Below are 16,930 nucleotides of genomic sequence, written 5' to 3' on the forward strand. Positions count from 1 at the left end.
ATGACATCTGAGGTCCCCTCTAGCTCTAAATCTGTGATCTCTAACTCCAGCAGGACTGGGCTCTTGAGGCCATGGGTGGATGGTAGAAGTGACAGCCTGGATGTAGCTGCTGGGTAGTGCAGTAGATAGAGGGCTGGACTTGGAGTGAGGAAGAGCCGAGTTCAAATTGTGGCTTAGGCACTTGTTAGCTCTGTGACTCTGGGGAAGTGACCTCTGTGCGTCAGGTTCCCTCATCTATATTATAGCACCGAGTTAACAGAATTGGGAGGATCAAACAAGATAATATATAGAAAGAGGCACAACTTCACAAGCCTTGCCTCTTTTTTCAATCTATCTCTTTCTTTTCCTGAGAGGTAGCCTCACATAATGGCTGGGGGGCTGGCTTTAGAATCTGAAACACCTGGGTTTAAGTCCCATCTCTGATCCCTGTGAGTTGTGAACCATTCAAGCCTCCAGGCAACTCTATAAAACTGTAAGTACCACTCCCACATCTCAGAGGGAGTTTTGGTAATGCCGTGAATCCAACAGAAATCCTCCAAAATTATTTATTGTATTTTGGAGTCCAGGGAAAACTGGCACTCACATCTTTCTCCTTGCCATTCATGTATATTGAGGTTAAGCATTCCTTTCTTCTCTGGTGGGAGTTCTTTGCATTTCAGTTGGCCTGTATGTATATTATAAGAGTGTTGACCATCAAAGCTGATATAATCAAGGGTTTTCACCTATGGGTGCAGTAGGGGGAGCTGTGAGCAGAGGGAGCCCCAAGTCACCTCTCTCATGAGTGTCAGAGACTCCTGTGACAGGAAGGGAAAGATAGAGGGTTTCCAGACAAGACAAAGGAGGAAGGAAAGAGATGGTCAGGGAGATAAGGTACCATGAAGACCACACTGTCAGAGATAATACGGAAACTGCCATCTTAGCTAGGATTCAAAAAATTGGACCTAGATGTTAGAATCACTTGTAACTAGGAATTAGAAGATGCTGTGATTTTTTTTGATAATTCTTGTCGAATCACTCTATAATTTTCCTCTAGTAAAGGGTTCTAAAAAATCACCAGCTTTGGGGGATAAAGGTGGGAGGTCGCAGTAAGGTGAAAGGGAAAAAAAGGGACAGTAGTGGAAAGTGCTCTTTGAACTCTGGTTGGAAAGTGAGGGAAAGTCACCCTCTACTGGCTCATTTAAAGTTGTGGCAGTGCTGACAGCAAGGCAGAAACCAGGAGAGGATGGTCACAGTCAGTGTAGGGTCTTGGGTCACAGGAAGTGGGCCCATTGGACTTGTGAAGACTACTCATGGGACACAAGAGCCTACTTTGCCTATACAGGGGAGTGTGTGTATGTGTGTGTGTGTGTGTGTGTGTGTGTGTGTAATTGGGGGCAGTGTCCTATTGATCCAGTTTTCTGCAACCTAACAAACTGGAATCAATCACACAGTTCTTCTTTCAAGGACATTGTTTTTAAAGGCTAATTTTCTAATTTGGGTAAGAAAAAAAATACCACCAAAAACACACCAAAAAAGACACCTGACCAATGAATAATTTGCAACATTCACATACATTTATAGCCATATAACATACAAGTTGCTTAAAACAACGATAACAACATGATTTTTTTTTGTATTTTTATACCCCCATTTTTTTTCCAAAAAAGAAATAAACATATAGGTTACATTGTTTTGGTATTTTTTTTAATAAAAAAACCTTTCTGTTTTACTTCATATGGTTTGTACAAAACTGTAAACTTTTTTAAGTTTAATTTTGCTAGTCCCTCCTTCCCTAACTCAGGGTGGCTTTGACCTTGGCCCACTCCCCCCCCCACGCAGGGCGGTCAATTGAAAGGCAGCAAGGCAAGCGTGAGCGTGACGAGGGCTGGCCGTAGCAGCTGTATCCTTCCATGTGGAGGATTCTAAAGGCCAAGAGTGGCCTGGGCCAAGCTGGGGCCCGCTGCAATTTGGAAGCCTATCTCCTTTTCCCACCCTAAGCACCCACCCACTGAATACCCGCCCCCCCACCCCAACAGGAGATGGCATGGCTAGCCTGCTCACAGGAGAGTAAACAAAATGGCTCCAAAGGCCACTTGTGGGCTTTCTGAAATTTTTTTTGTCTTTTTTTGTCTTTTTTTTTTTTTTTACAAAATGGTGTATATATAAATATATATATGTGTATATATATATATATATAATATATATATATATATATACATATTATATATATATATAGGATGACTTTGCTAGAAATGTTAAGTATCCTGTCTTATCTTTCACACTTGTTAAGCTTGTGAAAAAGATAAGCAAGGTCTTATTTCATGCAAAGATGCAAACTAAGGATTTCTTTTGATGTCTTAAAAAAAGAAAAGAAAAGAAGAGAAAAGAAGGCTGTGTTGGTTCCTTGTTTCTGTAGTTGTCTTTTGGTAACGCTGTACACAATACAAGCAGCCTCTCCTGTCACTTGGCTGGGGGTAGACCAAGTGACGCCTTTCTCTGGTCTCCACACTTTTCTTGCTCTCGCAGGCTGCTTTGCTCCTTTGGGCACCAGAGTGGTTGATCTGGATCTGGACGATGGTGTCCAGTGCTGGCATTTGCCCAGATGTGATGGCGTGTTCTGGCGTTGCAACTTTTACTCACTTGTTCCCTCTTGCCAGTCTCTACAGTGTGCTTAGGCAATATACAACATATGGTACGTCCCTTCCAGGGTCACCTGAGGCCCAAACTGCCCCAGGGCAGGCAGTTTGGGCAGATGTTTCCAGTCAAACAGTTTCTCCGAGGATGAGTCGACCATAGTGACCGTGCCCATCTGTGTTGTGCACGTGGCCTTCTCAGGTTTGAACCCATCAGTGTGACATATCCCACAATCACCCACTGTCCTTTGGTGTAGAGATCCCACTGGATGATCCTGCTCTCAGAGGCATCCCAGACAAAGGCTCATTTGATAGCAGCCTATAGGACATGTCACCCATTTCCAAAAGGCAACTGCCAGGTTACCAGTGCAGGTGGGTAGCTGAGAGACAGCTTGTCTTGGCTAGCCCAGCACATCAGTTCTTTTTATGTACAGAACAAGGAAATGTCAATGGAGAAGGCCATTCTCTCAGCAACACTCACTTTAGAACATGCAGAGGCAACATTGCTTTGCGATTAGCAAGAGGATTGAATAGATTTTACAGATACATTTGACAAGTTCAATTCAAACCCAAAAGATCAGCTGCTCTGGCAGCTGGGGGTGGGGAGGAATGGGTAGGTGGGTGTGGATGTGTGTAGGGAAGATGATTGGAGCCCCAGCTACACTAGAGAAGAGTGGCCCTGGGAGAGAAACACAGGAAAAGGCAAGAAACACAGGAAAGGCAAGAGGAGGAGGAGGAGGAGGAGGAGGAAGTAAAGGTATTCCTCTTTGACTGCTTCTCAATCGCATGTACTATGTTTTTGAATGCCAGTTAGTCCAAGAGTTGTTAAGACCAGTTTCTTTTGCCAGAGATAGCCCAGATTTGCCCTGAACTCTGGCTGTCTGGCTGTGGTTACTAAGGAGGAAGGTCTAGCCCAGCTTTTGGACTGTGGAGGTCCAGAAGGCAGCCCCATAATGGCACAGAGTGGACAAGGGGGGCTGCTAGCCGGCTCAGTGGTGTATAGAGTCCATTTAGGGAAACATCAGTGGGAAGGGGAGATTTGGTCGCTCTTGGATTCCTTTGATCTAGTTGACTTAGATCTCGGGACCCAATCATCTGGGCCCTCCCTCCCCCGGGGGGAGGAGGGGTCTGTCTGTACAGTCAATGCCAAATTTCCCTTTCCTTTGGGTAGTCTGTCTTCAGTGGGTCTGTATGATACATTTAGGGCATGAAGTTCCTCGATCACCACATCATATCATAGTCCAGAGCTATCTGTCATCTCTCCATTCATTCTAAATCCTACCATTCAAGTAATTTTCCTAAAACATTGCTGATTACATTTCCCTTCCCCCATAAAACTCAACTTTCGATAGCTCCCCACTGCCTAAGGATTAAATCCCACTTCCTCTGCCTGGCAGTTGGGGCCCTCCACAATCTGGCTCCAATTTACTTCTCCTGCCTACTCTGATCCCCCTTTACTGTCTCTCTGTGCTCCTAATAGAAATGTTCCCTAAGGACGCTTGTTCTTTTTTCCTCTCTCAGACCCTACACAGCTAGGCTTTCTTTGACCACTCCATTCTGGAGTGATTTCTGTCTCTTTTGAAGTTCCTCAAAGCCCTGGTATCCGCTGGAGTCATGGGGCACTGACCTTGGTGTGCCCTAGGTTTGGAATGCTTTTTGCATGTGTCTGCCTTAGCTCACCTACTAGAGTGGGAACTTCTCTGATGGAGGGGTCTGAATCTTCTTTAGCTGTATTTTCTCCCTGGCACAGCATGAGTGCTCAAGAAAAGACAGCTTTGGATTAGGAATTTTTCCTGTCTTGATGAATTTCTTGCCTTTGAGGTCAAAGAATGCTTCATCTTGTTCATGTCACTAGACCCTACTTAGGGCCAGCATACTTGTCAATATGGGCTCAAAAATAAAGCTCACCACAATTAAATGGGCACCAGGTACGAGACCTGAACACTGAATCTCTTTCTAAAACAACCTGAGGCTCCTTCTTTCTTCCAACTTGAGCCCTGTTCCCCAACCTCAGGAAGGTGGGGGTGAGGGACTCAGCAACCAGGGTGTGCCACTCAAACAGATTTTCCTTTCATGCTTCTTGGTTGTTTTATAGAGGTCTCTTTAGCTGCCTTAGAATAGCTTATAGCTAGGTCTTGGAATGAATGGGGCATCTACTGTGCTATGCATGTATACAAGCCAGTGAGTGACCAAGCAAGAGACAGGGTGTGTGTGTGTGAGCAGATTTTTGGAGGTGTGTGCGTGTGATAGACAAAGAGAGTGACGGAGACAGAGACAGAGCGCTTCATGAGCCAGCCAGTTTCCTGGTGCACTTGAACCGCTTCTCACCTCTGTTTCTGCCCTTGACCCGTTAGCCACATCTTTCTCAATGTCTCTGCAGGTGTCAAGGTGTACACACAGCACAACACATAGTACAACGGCTAAAAAAAGAGCAGACCAAAAGGCCACCAGGCCCCAGAAATGCTATTCTGTGCTCCCAGGTCCTAATCTCCTGTTGGGGTCATCTATCCTCTAGGGCCCATGAGTCAGGGGCCCCAGGGCCCCTTTTCCCTTAGTACAGCACTGAGCTTGGGGCTGTTCCACCAACCTCAACACACAACAGCAAGCTCATTTGGCCTACAACAAGAAAACAGAAATAGGATATTAATTTAAGGGGACTATATACACACCCCCTTCTCTAGGGCTCTGCCCACCTCCTCCCCATGCTCTTTACTAGGCCTTTTCAATAGACCTTCAAGGTTCTCTCCCCTTCCTACTCTCTTTCTCTAAGTGTCTTCTGACCACCCAGCCTAGTCATTCTCTATCCCTGGCTTCCATGCCTTTTAGTCCTCTGAGCTTGCCATCTAGGGCTCAGCAAGACCCAAGTGATCGTCCTCGTTTAGAGAGGCCCTGGTCCTGTGTCTCCGTCTTCTAGACTGGTGGCTACCATTTGGGATACAGAAGAGCAGATCTGTCTCAATCCATTGGTGGCAGGGAGATCTGGCCCACACACCTCAGTAGAGGGGTCATTTTCTGACCCCCAAACCTATCCCATCCACTGACCATAGACTTCCTGTCCAGCACTGTGACTTGAGCCTTAGAAACTTCAGACAACAACATGTCCCTACTCTCCATGTTTCTCCAGTTCTACCTTCCAGTGGCTTCATTGGGCTATCAACCATCTCCACTCCCATTTCTGACATATCACGGATTCTAGCCTCTCTTCCCCCTCATCATTTTGACTTCCTGCCTCTCTCAGAGAGCCCAAACTCAGGCCTGAGAACCCTGGTCAATGCCCAAGGTGCAGACTACCTCTCCAGGGAGAGAGGCCTTGTTTATTGGGAATGGCCCCACTGTCGGCCCCAGGGATCCCTTCCGCGGGAACGAGATGGGAGTCACTCTAGGATGAATGGGGGGTCAAGCAGTGACAAGAGGTCCTGCTTTCTTGAAAGACTGGAGCTGTTGGTGCTGTCGTTTCTGCTGTCCGTATACATGCACACATCTCAAGGAAACTACATACCACCTACGGTCAGGCTCGGCTCATTTTCAGCCCAAGTCGAAATCCCCTATGAGCGTGAGACAATCTGAAAACAGTGCCTGCTTATCCTGGGCAGTCTGCTCAGCCAGAACTGGTGGTAACCCACCTGTCAGGCTGTCCAGAATACCAATGGCAGCTACACCTGTTCCTGGTTGGATGCCAGGAGACCAGAAGCTCACGGGCTTGAGTAAGTCCATACTGCTTCAATCGAGTCTCTTCCTCGAGTGCTTTCTCAGTCCCATCCTTACAAAGACCAATCACTTTCTAGCCCTGGCCAGCTTGGGGTTTCTACACTGGCTCCTCAAGCCAGAGGAGGACAAGGAGCAAGTGACCTGGGCTTGAATCCTGAGCTAGGCCTCTAATTAGCACATTCAGTGTGAGGAACTTCAGACACACCCTCTTAAAGAGACAGCTAGTGCACCAGAAGAGACTTTTGCAAAAAAGATGACAGAGATTTCTGTCGATTTCCGGGAGGATGTGTGTGGTTCCTACTTCGAGAACCATTGATTCAGGACATATGATCTCAGGCATGCTAGTTCTCATAACTATTCTAGCAAACACCCAGACAGCAGACAAGCAGACAAGCACATGGACTCAGTGATGCGATCCCACATTTATCACATCATTCCGAAGTGTATGCACACACTCTTTTTCACATGCCAGACCCAGAGAGGCACTCCAGCACTCTCTCTTCCACACACAGACACACACATCTTCTTTCTCACTTAAAGATGCAGGCACATAACAGAGAGCGTGTTTGATGATCTGGTATATGTCTCTATCTTTGAGTGAGATACACACACACACACACACATACTCTCTCACACACACACTCTTTCACACACACACACACACACTCTCTCACACACACTCTTTCACACACACACATACACTCACACACACACTCAGATTCTCACACACACTCTCACATTCACACAGACTCTCACACATACACACTTTCACACACATACATAAAGGTGCATGGCAGATAGACACACAATTTTTTCTCTTTTTCTCTCTCACACACAGAAACTCACATGCATAAATAAAAGTGCATGGTAGATAGACACATTTTCTCTTTTTCTCTGTCTCATACATGCACACACACAAAGATAAAGGTGCATGGCAGATATAGACACACGCACTATCACACACAAAGGTAAATGTGCGTGGCAAATAGACAGTCTCTCACATACACAGACACTCAAAAATCCTGACTCAAGGACATAGGTGCATACTGCACAGACACGCAAGTACATACAAACCTCACTAGTGACATACGCACATGGCAGAGGAATGGGGGTGATAAGCTCAAGTAAATCTTTACATACACCTGTACATGTAAGAAACTGACCTAAACATGGAGGGGGGGAAGAGGAAGATAAAGCAGGGGTAGCGGGGGAGGAAAGTAGCCCAGAAGATTGTTGGTTAGATAGCACAGCATGGTAAGGGGAAGCCTAGTGAGTGGTAAGCATACAGGGAACTAATGGTTTCTGGGCCAGAAGCGTGGGGAGCCAGTCGAGTTGAGAAGGCTCCCAAGCGCCATTTTGAGTAATGCATCCATTTTGGCTCCCAAAACCGAGAGTATAATTTTAGATGTAGCTTGAGTAGAAAAATCTTAGCAAATGCTCTCAAGTGGAGCTTTGTTTGTAGATCCTGTTATTTTGCTAGAATTGTGGCAAATCCAGGTCGAGGTTCCCTGCCATCGTCATTAGTCTGAATGGCTAGATGTTACTTGAACATTTGGTTTTTTGAACCTAGCCTATCCTGCCCTCGGGTTCCTGCTGGCTTTGAGCTCACCTGGCACCCCCGAGAGCTCACCTCTAACTCTGATAACAACCCACTCTACTCAGGGATTCTTGGAGACCAGCTCCCAGGTGAACTTTGGGTTTGCTGCTGCTGCTGCTGCTGCTGCTCTGTGGGGGCAGCAGAGATGATGGAATCAGCCCTAGGCTGGGAGTCACAAGGTCTAACTGGCTTCTGCTCTTGGCTCTGCTTCTTACTTCCTGTGTGACTTCAGGTGAGTCACTTTTCCACTCTGGCCTCAAAATTTTGTAATCTTTAAAATGTGGATTATAATCACAAGGTCGATTAAATACAATCAAGCATGTAAAAAAACACTTTGACAAATAGAAAGCACGATACACAGGGGGAAGGGATTATTCTCTCCTCTTAGGGGTTTGGTCCCTGCCTCAGGGGTAGAGGCCCACGCAGGGTTTATCACCTCTGCTTAAAAATAGAAATAAGGGGGCCACAGAGAAGAGCTAAAAGATGATCCACCCCCAAAGAGTGCTAGAATACAAAAAGAAACCCCTATATATAATGCACTCAAGTTGAGAATGGGGGTGGAAGGAGCACCTTGTTATAATGCCTTATGCCGAGATGCCCAAATGGCCGGGGGGGAGGGGAGGCCGTGGGTCTAATCTCAGCTCCTATAGGGCAGCAGAATCTCTGACAGCCCTTAGGATGCCCCTTAGCAAAAGCCCCGGTCTTTTATGCGGGGAAGGAGCTGGCATTTTTAAAATGTCTCTTCTTGTGTGGTGGAGGGACCATAGGGAGTCAAAAATTGATAGGAGAAGAGGAGAGAGAAAGAGGGAAAAGCAAAATGCAGAGGCCATCTCGAATTACGAGCAGTCACCACCTGGCTTCTGGCCTTTGCCAGGCAGGGTTTAGAACATAAGACAATGGTTACTCTCAAAAAGGTACTTGCTTAAGGAATTCTGTTCTCAGATATACTTCGGGAAAGTTCTCTTATGAGGAAGTTGACTAGAATTTGACAGGTGAAAGCCACATTAAGTAGTATGTATTAAACAGAGTTGCCCACCTCTGAATTATTTTTTTTCTAATTGCATTTGGGATGCTACTTAAGACACCTTTTTAGTTTTACCAGGGCACTGGGTTGAAACAGAATGTGCAGTAATGTTGAAAAATGGAAAGGGACAAAGATATAACTGATAAAATCCTGAGAAACCCTGAGAAATGGAGAAGGGATAGAGAGAAATAAGGAAAAGACAAGAAAGGAGATGGAAAGAGAGAAAAGTAGAAGGGAGAGTTTTTAGAATCTTTCACTTTTTTCTTTTTGCAAGTCAATATTCATGAAGTCTGTTTTGGGGTATGGGAGGTGGACTCTCTGATGCTGGGGAAAAGAAAACTGTCCCATTAAATGAGAGAGTCCAAACTTCCACAGCCGGCAGGAGGAGAACACAAAGCTAGCCTTATCCCAAGAAATAGATGAGCTTTTGTCTGCTTTTAACCCCCTTGGTCCTCTCATTTTGGTTTCTGCGAGGCTGAGTGAGGGTCAGCATAGATGGCTGTACTAGCTCCCCTCTTAACTCAAACCTCCTGTCAAGCTTGCTGCCTGCAGAGGAGGCCCATGCCACTCTGGGAGCTGACTGGGGCAGGCTAGGGGCCCCTGTCTACTCTCATTGTGACTTGGGTTGTGGGGCAGTAGGAGGAGGGGACAACATCTTTGGTCACTCCAGTAAATTCTTTTTTCTTAAATTAAAAAAAATTTTTTTCACTCCAGTGAATTCTAACATCTTTGTTACCCTCCCAAAGCACCAGACAAATCAGCCTTAGCACTACGGCTCCCTTCTCTGAACGTTTTCTTTCTCCCTACAAACCTTTAGGTCAAATCTTCAGCGAATTCTTATACTCTGTTCTTTACCAATGAGTGTTGTCCCCATCTCCTGACTGTTTAGGAGACAGATGCTCACCAAACTTCCCTGCCGAAAAATCAGGGAGTCCAGCGGGGCAACTAGATAGGTGTCCCACTTAGGAACTAGATGAAGAAGAGGTGGGAGAAGTGGAAAACGAACTCATTTTCAGGGCCAATGAATTTTTCTTAATCTGAATGTGCTGGAAAAGCCAGAGCTTCCCTCCCCCTGGTCCTCAGAGTTGATCTTTGAAACATTTCTTCATTTAACGAGTGCCTACTATATGTGAGTGAGGGTCAGCATAGATGGCTGTCATAGCTCCCCTCTTAACTCGAACCTCCAACCATAACAAGGATCAGCTCAGTGAAGGCCAGGAGAAGGCAAATCCTGACTAAAACAGCGGCCAACAAGAGGTGGCAGCATCCAGTTATTTTGTGCTTGTTGGCTCGGTTCTGACATTTTTTTAAAAGGTGAAAGACTTTCAGCACAAAGCAAAATAGAGGTGCTAGTCTCTTCCAACTGCAAACACTCTTTTTTCCTCCTCTCCTTCTTCCTCTCCCTCTCCTGACACACTCAATATTTGCAGTGTGCTGAAAAGAGTAGAAAAGTCTAGAACCAAACTAAGGAACCAAATAATGAAAGAAGGAACCAAAGTGAAAAGGACCACAGCGCCCGGGTCATAATGGCCTGATTATCTTTCCCGAGGTCATGGGGACTTAATTGACATAGTATAGCCAGTAAAAGAGGTTGAAGAAGGCAAAGGTGACAGGAAAGACAAGCCGAGACCACTTATCAACCACGCTGACATCATTCAGGGTGGGCATTCTGAGCTTCATCTTGGGGGTACGGCGGCGGAGGCGGCCACCACGCTGGCGGCACCCAGAGCTGCGGCGGCGGCGGCGACTCCCAAGAGGGCTGATGACTGGCTCCATTGGCTGGTTAAGGGCAGCCCGAGAAGCTGCCCCCCTGCGCAGCTGAAGCCCAGAGATGTTGACAGATGCTTCAGATTCCTCCATCTCATTGGTTATTTCCAGAACACTCAAGGCAATGTTTCCATGGGCATCCACCTGCGAGGGGGAGAAAAGCAGCAACAGAGTTGTTAGCCTCAGAGAGGCAACTTGAGCAGGCCGCTTGGGTGACTTCTTGGCAGGTGATCAATGAGTGACCATGTAGAAGATCAGACCAGGAGTTCTGCCCACAAGGTCTGGGAAAAGACCTGGAGCAGTGGCTCCTTCCACTTGCTGGCCTTTCGGGAGGACCCAGAGGTCCAGATCTCCTTTGTCTGTCTTAGAGCTTCCCTGGACCCAATTCAGAGGTGCCATCATCCCCAGATGATTTCTGGAGCTTGGGTAGACCCTGTAACCCTAATCCCAAAGGAAATCGTGGAGAGTTACTTCTCACCCCTAGGCTAGGACACCCTTTCAGGCTCAATCTGGGGAAGCTCTAGAACTGTGAAGACCCTGAGAGAAGGGTTCTGGACCTCATTAGTTAGTGCGGAAGAGGATGACCAACCTGAGGTCCTCTGCGGCCTTTGCCTCGCTTTCCCTGGGACTGGGAGCGTTTGCCAGCCTGGGCCTTCCTGCTCTGCTCACTGGGACCACGTCCAAAGAAGATGTAGTTAACAAAGGCATATTCCAGGAGAGCCAGGAACACAAAGACAAAGCAGCCCATGAGATAGATGTCGATTGCCTTGACGTATGGGATCTTGGGAAGGGTCTCCCGCAGGTGAGTGTTGATGGTGGTCATGGTAAGCACTGTAGTTACACCTGCAAACAATATAGTACCAAACCTGTCAGAGGGCTTGGAGCTGGAGAGGACTCAGGTGTTGGGGCCCCTCTACATCTGCAGCAAGGAGGCACTGAAGGAGAAGCAGGGGAGGCTTAGCAGTATATTGGGTTGGTGCCTTTGCTCAACTGTTTTTCTTAGTTAAAGGGAGAGGTCAATTTCAAGGTGAGGGAAATGTTGTCAGAAATGACCTTGACACGGGGGCAGCTAGGTGGCACAGTGACAGAGCCTTTGCCTCGGAGTCAGGAGGACCTGAGTTCAAATCTGACTGTAGACATTTACTAGCTGTGTGACCTAGGGCAAGTCACTTAACCCCGACTGCCTCTCCCGCAAATGACTTTGATGTCAAAATAAATGGCATTCATAAATCTTACTTCTACCTACATCCAATTTTTCAAAGTGCCTGGGCAGTAGGATACTGGAGTGAGGGTGGGGGGCTGTGTTCATGCATGTGGGTCTGGGAGGGCTAAGGACTCCGTCAGCTCACAGTTCTATTGCAAAGGAGACCAATTTTGTCTTCAGCATCCCTCCATGTCCGTTAAGCCTCTTCGTGTAGCATTACCTCCAGGCCTACCTTGGTCCAGGTTTCGGGCCTTTCAGAAGGGTTCAGGAATGATTCTTTCCAGGAGGTAGTTTTATTCTAACGAGAGCCTTTGGATGACAGCATCATAGGTTTAGAGCTGGAAGGGACCTTGGAAGGCATGTAGTCTAACCCCCTCATTTTATAAAAGAGGCAACTGAGGCCCAGAAGAGAGGGAAAGACTTGTCTAAAATAAGGAGCAGAGCTGGGATTTGACCCAAGATTCTTGACTCTCCACCCCTACTGAATAGCATGGGATGGATGGAGCCCGGGGTCTTTGTGAGCTCTGTTCACATTGCCCCCATTGGCCTGGGGATCCCAGTCCTGCCTTCATGTTCAGAATAGCTCCTCACAGGCTGTGCCAGGGCAAGTGTATAGAGATCTTTTCCTTGGAGGGGGTGTGTGTGGAGGGTGGCAAGAAGTGTAATCATCTCAAAAGCCATCTCTCCTTTTCTGTATCCTTGAAAAATGGCTGCAATCCAGGGTGATTACTCCAGAGGCAGAGACTTACCTAGTGCCACCCTGGCAGCAGAAGCATCGTAATTGATCCAGAAGGAGACCCAGGACAGGATGGTGATGAGGACAGAGGGCATGTAAGTCTGCAGGATGAAGTAGCCGATGTTTCTCTTGATCCGGAAACTCAGTGACAAACGCAGGTATGAACCTAAGGAGGAGACACCCCAGCCGGCCGTTCCTGTTATCTGGTGGTTGATGCCAGTTCTACTAAGATAACGGGAATGGGGAGCACTCCAGTCATGACCTACTACATCTAGGCTCAAATACAAATGCCTCTCTTTGGCATTTAAAGCTGATCACAATTGTGTTTCCAATTTATCTTCCCAGTCTTGTTAACTATATTACTCCCCTTCACACTCTGTGTTCCCAATGGGATTCCTTCTCCTGCCCTTGGGCTCTTTCATATGCTATCCTCTGTGGCATCCTGCCTTTACCTCTTGGAACCCCTCCCCCAGATTGCCTCAAGGGACAGCTTAAATGACCCTTATGTGAGACCTGCCCTGATCTCCCCAGTTGTGGCCTGCCAAATTCTGTGGTAATTGACTTATTTGTGTATATGCCACTCCTCGCGCCCCCCCCCCCCCCCAGTGGAATGTAAGCTCCTTGATGGCTGGAGCTGTTTCACTTTTGAATTTGTATACCTAGGGCCTAGCATAGTGCCTGGCACACAGTACACCCTTTAATAAATGCTTGTTAAATTGAATTGAATCTTTGTGGAGGAGTATAAAGAGGCAGGCATATAAGGGAATGACTCTGAGTGCTAATGCCTTAGAAGGATATTCTCTAGCCACCTGCCCATTTATCAGCAAACCAGGCCTTGCTTGGGGCATTGACAATGCCAGGCCACTACCACCTGGCCAATCTGCACTCAGTTTATTATAATCTGATGGCTGCTACTAGGACTATGCATTGGGGTCACCAAGCCAGGTCCCCAGCAGGCGGGAGCCCAACTGTCTCTGTCATATTGGTTAATAATAAACTGAACTGTTGCTACAGTGGTCTGTCCAATAGCCTGTTAGGCTCCTTCAAACAGAGGGGAGGGAAGGCCACCATGGGAGGCACATGACTGGCCTGTGGAACAGGAGATGTACCCATGGTAATAAAGGGCCCTTTTCAACAATAACCCATGTTTTTGGAGAATGTTAAAGTTTACAAAGTGATTTCTTCATGACAATTCTGGGAGGTAGGGTTATTTCCCCCTCCTTTACAGGAGGAGAAACTGAAGTTCTGGGGGGAATGAGTTGTCCAGGACCAAATAGCTAGGAAGTAACTGAGCTGGAATTTGAGGCCTGCTATCTTCTGTTGCTTTCTGTGCTGTAAAGGCTCTCTGAGTTTACCTCTAGGCCTCTCTACCCTGTTTGAGTTTCCCTAAATATTCCTAGAGATCAGAGTATGGACAGGAAAGAGATCATTTCACCAAGCTTGGTGAAGAGCTTGGTCATTTTCAAAGTCCTCTAAGTGAGAAATCATTCCTTAGCTTGGATTTGGTTCTGGCATGCAGCTGAACTTTGGGAAACTTTTGTCTTATTCCTTGGCTCATCAGCTTGAAGGCGAGAATGGGCCAGGACCCCCTGAAACTCAAATGGTAGCCAAATGGTAGCCACTAGCCCCTCTAAGTAGCTAGATTGCTTCTTAGGAGCAAATACAAACCAAGTTATAAAATGCTGTGATGAAAGGAAAAACTAGTAGCATATTTCTAGAAAAGTAGAGGAAAGCCCAGTGGAAGCCTAGGCTGTTGGACACAGAGGCAGCTGCTTCCAGGGCTGGGAGCTGGTGGGGAGGGAGATTCCATGTGACTAAAAATGAGATTCATAGGCAGGCACCAACTGAGGGAGCCCTGCATCCTGGGCCAACTAGAGGATTCTGGGCTGGAAGGGTCCCAGGGCCATCCCTCTTTATTTTATACGTGAGGAAACTGAGGCCTAGCATGGGGAGGTGACCTACCCAAGGATATCCAGGTATACTTCTTGGTGCTCTGAATTGGGCAGAATGAAGCTTTTCCGTGGTCTGTATGTCAACCTAGCTAGGGGCTGTGACCCAAGAAGAGAGGGGCTAAGGTAGAGCCAGTCTGGACTTGGAATCTGTCTCCCTGGGTGTGGAGCTGTCACTTCAGCACTAAGTTCCCTAACTCAGAAGGCTGTCTGGTTTGTCTTGTTTTTCTTGCTCGACTTCTGAGGACCATCTAAAGGCGGAGATCCTTCAGTCAGGACAGCAGTTCAGTTGCCCCATGAGCCCCTGTTATAGAACAGAGGATGCCAGGCAGATGGGTGAGGTGTGGTTCCTTGAGGAGCAGCTGACCTCTCTGGGCTGAGCTCCCTCTGAGGCCCTGGCACATATTGATTCTGTGAGGTAGGGGTGAGGGTGCAAAGAGAGGAGGGAGAAAAGGCTTCTCCCTGGGACCACCCTCCCAGGAGCACTTAGGCTGGGGCAGGAGGAAGAGAAAATCAAGAGACGCACAGACAAGGGAGACAGAGGAGAGGGGGCAGGAGAGAAATGGAGCCTGTACTGACTGAATGAAAATGCGTTTATTAAGCGCCCATGATGTATCAAGCGCTGTGCTAAGCACTAGGGATACAGAGGAAAAAAGCAAAGGCGGTCCAGAGCAGGCAAGGGCATGGGGAGAGGGGAATAGAGAGAGAGGAAGAAGGGGTGATAAAGAAGTAGAAAGAGAGCGGGATAGGGAGAGGTTGAGTTAGAGTCAGACACACACAGACAGAGAGGGACAGAGAGACAGAGAAAGAGAAAGAGAGAGAAAAGGAGATAGAGAGGATGAGAGAGAAAGAGATAGAAATAGTAGCACAGAGACAGATGTAGAGGCAGAGGGCAAGGCAGAAAGAGACAGGGAAAGAGATAGACATAGAGAGAGAGAGGCAGAGACAGAAACAGAGGCAGAGATAAGAAAGGGTCGGGGGAGGGTTGCTAGTGGTTTGGCATGTGGGTTTCCGGGGCCCACCTGTGGTAAACACCACTTCTCGGGTAACCAGTCTTTGCTCCATGATGGTAAACTGAGGCAGCTCCAGCGTATCCATCCCAGTCACAGCTGAGTCATTCCCTTGCCAATAGAACACAATGTCATCAACGGTATAGCCATCTGGAAGGAGGAGGTGGAAGAAGAGAAGCAGGGAGATGGGTCAGTTTCAGAATATACCTGCAAGAGTCAAGCCCACTCCTTTCTTAGCAAGTATCCCTGGGGGCAGGAGCCTGAGAATGGGGTCAGCTCTCCTCTAGGTCCTCAGCTACCAGCAGGGACACCACAGCTTAGGACATACAAAGGTGCTCAGCAGCCCTTTCAGAGGGCCACCAGGGAGTGCTCCCTATGGGCCATGTGGACAAAGGGCCAACTTGAGAGTTTCTGAGCTGGGAAAGAGCCAATGGGCACCCCATCCTGTCACACATATTTGTGGGTGCTTTGGGTTTAATTTCTCAACGGCTTCTCAGCTGACCATACAAGTCTTCCTTTTAACAGAGTTGGCAATGCAACCCTTGTCCCTAATTCGTCCCTTCAACCTAGGCCTTGCCGCTTTTCTAGTGAGGCAACCCCCCCGTTATGAACACACACACACACACACAAAGAGAGAAGCATTGCTGTACAGGCTAATATGTGGTCAGCTGTCTGCGCCAGAGTCTTTGGCTAATATTTGTACTCAGGATGAATGGAAATGCATGGAAAAGGATGAAGCCTGTGTTCTAAGGCTCCCAAAGGTCACTGGCCTCCCCTCCCTCAGGTGACTGCTGTCAACAGGGACCCTTTCAGGGTCAAAGAAGCCAGCCCAAAAGCCCAGAGTTAATTTCAAATTCTCGAAGTGGCAAAAGACAAAAATGTTAAGGATATAAATTTCGCTTCCCACATTCTGAGTAAGGCTTGCAAGTAATGGAGAACAAAAAGAAAAACTGGCATTAGCGGTAGGAAATTTCCCAAGAGTGTCTCATTATAAACAAAATCACAGTGTAGGGAATTGTGTATAATTCCCATTCCACTGTTTTCTTGGTCATAAACTATTCTCAAAATACCAAGAGGTACCAAGTATGACATCAGTCATTAGTGCCTTCAGGATCTCATTTACACTCCATTACCAATCATACTGAGCACGACAATTCACTGTTCACCCTAACCTTTCAAGAAAATAACTAGTACTTTGTCAGATGCATATATACAAATAGAGCATCAAGATTTTGGACAATGCCTGTGTTAGAATTCAATTGTTCTATGTTCATTTGAATGGAAGGCAAAAGGGTAATATATTTGGAGAATGGTTGGAATTTA

General features: G+C 47.1%; 1 protein-coding gene across 2 annotated transcripts in view; it reads right to left on the reverse strand.

Moving 5' to 3' along the window:
• Positions 1 to 7,905: 7,905 nt before the first annotated feature.
• GABRQ (gamma-aminobutyric acid type A receptor subunit theta) overlaps positions 7,906 to 16,930 on the reverse strand; it is a 65,952-nt gene continuing 56,927 nt past the window's right edge. For both annotated transcript variants that reach the window (XM_020975084.2, XM_020975085.2), the window contains 4 exons: positions 15,620 to 15,757; positions 12,662 to 12,814; positions 11,298 to 11,551; positions 7,906 to 10,852 (listed from right to left, as the gene is read on the reverse strand). In XM_020975084.2, the coding sequence (XP_020830743.1) occupies positions 10,502 to 10,852; positions 11,298 to 11,551; positions 12,662 to 12,814; positions 15,620 to 15,757 (896 nt within the window). In that variant the 3' untranslated portion in view covers positions 7,906 to 10,501. The remainder of the gene's footprint in view (positions 10,853 to 11,297; positions 11,552 to 12,661; positions 12,815 to 15,619; positions 15,758 to 16,930) is intronic.

The sequence above is a fragment of the Phascolarctos cinereus genome, unplaced genomic scaffold (genome assembly GCF_003287225.1).
Source record: "Phascolarctos cinereus isolate Bilbo 61053 unplaced genomic scaffold, phaCin_HiC Scaffold_8;HRSCAF=390, whole genome shotgun sequence".
NCBI classification, from domain to species: domain Eukaryota; kingdom Metazoa; phylum Chordata; class Mammalia; order Diprotodontia; family Phascolarctidae; genus Phascolarctos; species Phascolarctos cinereus.